Raw genomic sequence first — 4,134 nt, 5'->3', positions numbered from 1 at the left:
GCCTATGGGGAGGGGGAGGGTGAAGGTGTTGGGGCGGGAGAGGAAGGTGTGGGTTGAGGGGGGTGGGGGGCGGGTTAGGAGAGACATTGTGTATAGGTGGTTCTGAGAGTTTGGGGGGGGTTTAAAAAAAGTGTTCGTTTGAATGGGCTGGAGTGCTTTGGTAGTAGTATGGGGATGCTAGAAGGCTGGGAATATGGGGATTATATATACTTGTGGTGGAGTTGGCAGGTCATGGCGGGTTGTTTGAGGCTTCTTCCATGAGTGCAGATTCAAGGTACACATGTTCAATTTTGCTGGTGGTTTGAGGTCACAGAATTGAATGGATGTAGGGATTGAATGGACTGAAGAATCACCCTTTTGTAGCATATGAGGTTTCTTTGTGTTTAGTATCAACAACTTATGTGGTTGTGACGTGTTTTTGTGTCGAGTATATGATGGAATGGAGACAATTTGAGAAATCGGGGAATTGGCAATAGCGGCAAGCTAAGATTTTGATTGCTTTATCTCGTTGGTGGCATACCCGGATTACATAGAATACTCAACATATCAAACTGCCAAGTATTGATGGATGTTCCGCCATGGTGTCGGTATCCATCCCCGACTTGAAGCCGTATATATATTTCTGCTGCAGAGAACCAAGATCAACCTAACCGACGAAATTCTAGAACCGCCATTCACAATTTCCTTCTTTTCAATCACCAATGATCATCAGAATAAAGATTCAGCGTGGATAAACTTTTGATTTCAAGAGCAAACTACAATCTCCTAATTTTCCTCAGCCACTCAAATAGCTAACATCGCCTCACATCCCACCACTAACAACAAGCCCTACTGCCCACTAACCACCCTCGCCCCCGGCCTCTCCACACAAAAGTAAAACTCAAGACAATCATCAATCCTCTTCAACGTCCTCTGCACCGCAGCCTCGAACTCTGCATCTCTTCCTCCACCTCCCCCCTTAACCTCTCCCCAAGCTGCCTCACGCAATTCGGACCTAGATCCTCAAGTTCCGCCCTCGGAATCGGATGCACAGCATGGATAACGCGCTCCGTACTCTCCGACTTCTCGGGAAACTGTAGTTTGGCGTAGGGATCGACGTCGACGGTGGTTTTGGTATAGTGGGGAGAGGCTTTGATGAGGTGGGGGATGGTGTAGGGTCCCCATTTTATGAATAGTTCTTCGGAGTCTTGGGGGGTGTAGTTCCATTCTGTGGCGGGGTGGGCTGGGGCTGGGGCTGGGGTGTGGCGCGCGGGATCGAAGGGGATGCTGCGGCACATGTGGCCATGGCGGCAAGCACGATGGTTGTGGCGAGACATGAGCATTTTGATAGTTTATGATAGTGTGGAAGTTCTGAGAGGGTTATTGGGAAATTGAGCGTGGTTGAATTGCTGGATGTTCTGGTATTTGACTGCTTGAGAAAATGGGTTTCTGGATGTTGGGCAAGGCACTGAGCGGAACTGCGCATTTTATAGGAAAGCAAAAGTTATTACTTGTTTTTTTGACGATCGCAAATGAGGAGGGATGTTTGGAAGAATATTCAAGAATGCATCATTGCTGGTGACTCAATAAGTAAATGGTCATCGAGTCCGCGCGCTGTACCTATATTTCACAAGCCTGATATGCTGGTGAATATGTGTCAAAGAAATGCACCTCCCATGTTAAAAATAATCTTTCCTAGCTCCGCAATATCTCTTGGTCTCTGTTAATTGTATAAGTTTCAGACAGCGTAGTGGTAACGTAGCAAACATGGGGATAGACCTTGATCATAGTGGTTCTGTTCGAAACCGCCGTCACCAATTATGTCACTATAGGGCACGCTGTGTTTGGAAAGAAGGATACACTTGAACATAATGAAGGAAAACAGCCATACCCAATCAGTCCCAGAACAACACATTGGTGGAGAATATGTATTCAACCCATGTTCTTTGAACTATAAGAGTGCTATTCAAGTTCCATGTGAACCCATTCACCGTCCTCTGCTGCCTCTCCATCCATGATTCCGTCAATGTATGCCTCGCCAACGACCAGGTATCTTGTACCTGTAGGCCTAAGAATGAAGGGCATCTGCACTCCACTGACCAATACTACAATGTCACCCTCCTCGACGGTCATGGCACTAATTCCTAAGCGACCTTTTTTTGTGATGAGAGGCACTTTGCAATCATTTATTCTCAGGATCTCACCCAGCATCTGATGCATATCCGAAGGAAATTCCATCATGCGGTATCTCAAAAGGGTCCTTCTCAGAGCACTTTGGGATTCGAGGAAACCGCCTTTCTCTGCGTCGCTTTGATACACTTCTTCTAGTATGCGCATAGCTTCAGGGAACTCGCTTGCTCTTTTTAGCATATTGTTTTCTCCAAATCTCATACCTGCATGCGAGGCTCTGGCTGCGGTTTGCATGCGCTCCTTAACGTCCAAGTATGGCTTCTCAACAGAGTACGTGAGTTGCAACATCACATCAAGCCACTCAACTGGAGATACGGCTCTGGGCATTGAGGGCAACCTGTCGACGTGACCCAGTTGGAAGACCTCGTCAACCTGTTTGACGTATATCATTAATCTCTCACGCTCGTGGTCTCTGCTAGGCGAAACGAAATGATGTTCGTTCTTCGAACCACAGGCGTTAAATGTGGGATACAGGTTGTGATCGTCATCACCGACTACCTGCAGCATTGGCGGGTCTGGTTTAGACCAATCTGGTACCCAGGAAGGCAAACCATTTGGTCTCTCAATACCACAACAGATTGATAGAAGTGAGATATGACCTTGTCGTAGCATAGCAGCCATTGTAGTTGTGTATACCTCCTCTTTTGATTTAGTGTAATCTGGGAAGACGCCTAAGGCCTCTAAACTATCCTTGTCGTTTACAAGACCTAGGAGAGCAAATACTTTGTCTCGCGGATCAGTTGCTTGAAGAGGTTCCTGGCCGCCGCTTCCCACGAATGCAAAACTATTGAAGCTATTTGTTCGAATCATCGATAGCAACGAATATTCTTGTTGCTGATATATTTTGGACATTGATAACATCAGGTAGACTTTCGGAGACATAGTTGTAAGTAGTTCTTGTTGATAATTCGAGAATGGTCGGTTGTGCATTCCTAACCTCGAAATTATGTCTGCAAAGGCATAAAAAACTTTGAGGGCAGCGTGAAATCGTTGGCGGGATATTCGCTTCGTTCCGCAGACCATTCGGGCTCGTTCCGGCAAAGTGATTTCCTGCAAAACCCAGATTCGGCTCCACCATTTTCGCTGGAAGAGATGGTCCAGATCAGCTAATGGAAGCAAGTAACGATGGGACTCAAAGCCACCCATAATATATAAGAGGATTTCGTATGCGTGCAAGGGTATCGAGAGCCTGGCGGGATTGGAATTGGGATTTGAAGTGGGCTCTGTAAGATCACCCTCCAGCGGTATGATCCCCAGCATTACTTTCCACGCAGTCAAGCAGGCCAAAGTATCTGTAGGAAGGCCCAGTGATTCCGAAATCGAGCCCAGTATATCGAGATGTTGCAGAACAGCATCACTGTTGTGTGCTGACGGTCCAAGCCACGCTATCACTTCAGATGTCTGTCGATAGATGTCGCCCATTAAGGCGACTTGCCATCCCTTCTCTTCATCATCCGCCTGATTGATGCATATCGCATCAATCCAGGTAATGAAACTCTCTGATTCGACTATACTGTTTAGTGCTTCGAACAAGTTTCTTGTCACTTCGAAAGTACGTCCGTTTACTAGTATGGACCTAGGGTCGCTCTTATCTCCCCAAACATATGACAAGGCCAGGTATGGTGGATGTTCATCAAGACTAGCGTGAAACAGTCGACATGCAGGCTGGGAATCGTTTGGCCATTGATTTTTCGGGAGTAGCTCGAGAAGCCTTATCTCGCGCCTTGACCGGTCCAGCTGCTCGTGGTGGAACGGGACTGTCATGGTTGATCAGATGGAAATTTCCTGGTAAGAGAGAACCAAATATCTTTTTGGTATTGCGCAAATGGAGTTAGATGAAAGATACTATACTGTTTTGTAGATGAACATGTTATAACGTGTTTCACCACCGAGCGCCGCACCCCACCGAGCGCCGCAGTTCCCCCACTAAAACAACGTCGCAATACTTCTTACGCAACACCACCA

At 46.9% G+C, this 4,134-nt stretch overlaps 3 protein-coding genes across 3 annotated transcripts; all 3 read right to left on the bottom strand.

Annotated features, from left to right (window-relative positions):
- Window positions 1–902: 902 nt before the first annotated feature.
- COCCADRAFT_31503 (uncharacterized protein) lies at window positions 903–1,322 on the bottom strand (the record flags this gene model as incomplete). The annotated part of the gene is made up of 1 exon (XM_007720687.1): window positions 903–1,322. One exon carries the CDS (start codon window positions 1,320–1,322, stop codon window positions 903–905), a length of 420 nt encoding a protein of 139 aa, XP_007718877.1.
- Window positions 1,323–1,941: 619 nt separating this feature from the next.
- COCCADRAFT_113307 (uncharacterized protein) lies at window positions 1,942–3,051 on the bottom strand (the record flags this gene model as incomplete). Its single annotated transcript, XM_007720686.1, has 1 exon — window positions 1,942–3,051. One exon carries the CDS (start codon window positions 3,049–3,051, stop codon window positions 1,942–1,944), a length of 1,110 nt encoding a protein of 369 aa, XP_007718876.1.
- A 192-nt stretch (window positions 3,052–3,243) lies between these two features.
- COCCADRAFT_42655 (uncharacterized protein) lies at window positions 3,244–3,933 on the bottom strand (the record flags this gene model as incomplete). The annotated part of the gene is made up of 1 exon (XM_007720685.1): window positions 3,244–3,933. A coding segment is annotated over one exon (690 nt), but the record flags the coding sequence as incomplete, so codon positions are not given.
- Window positions 3,934–4,134: the final 201 nt, after the last annotated feature.

Source organism: Bipolaris zeicola, assembly GCF_000523435.1.
Source record: "Bipolaris zeicola 26-R-13 unplaced genomic scaffold scaffold_573, whole genome shotgun sequence".
In the NCBI taxonomy this organism is placed as follows: Eukaryota; Fungi; Ascomycota; class Dothideomycetes; order Pleosporales; family Pleosporaceae; genus Bipolaris; species Bipolaris zeicola.
The sequence above is the reverse complement of the archived record's forward strand: the minus strand, read 5'-3'. Positions and strand labels throughout refer to the sequence as shown.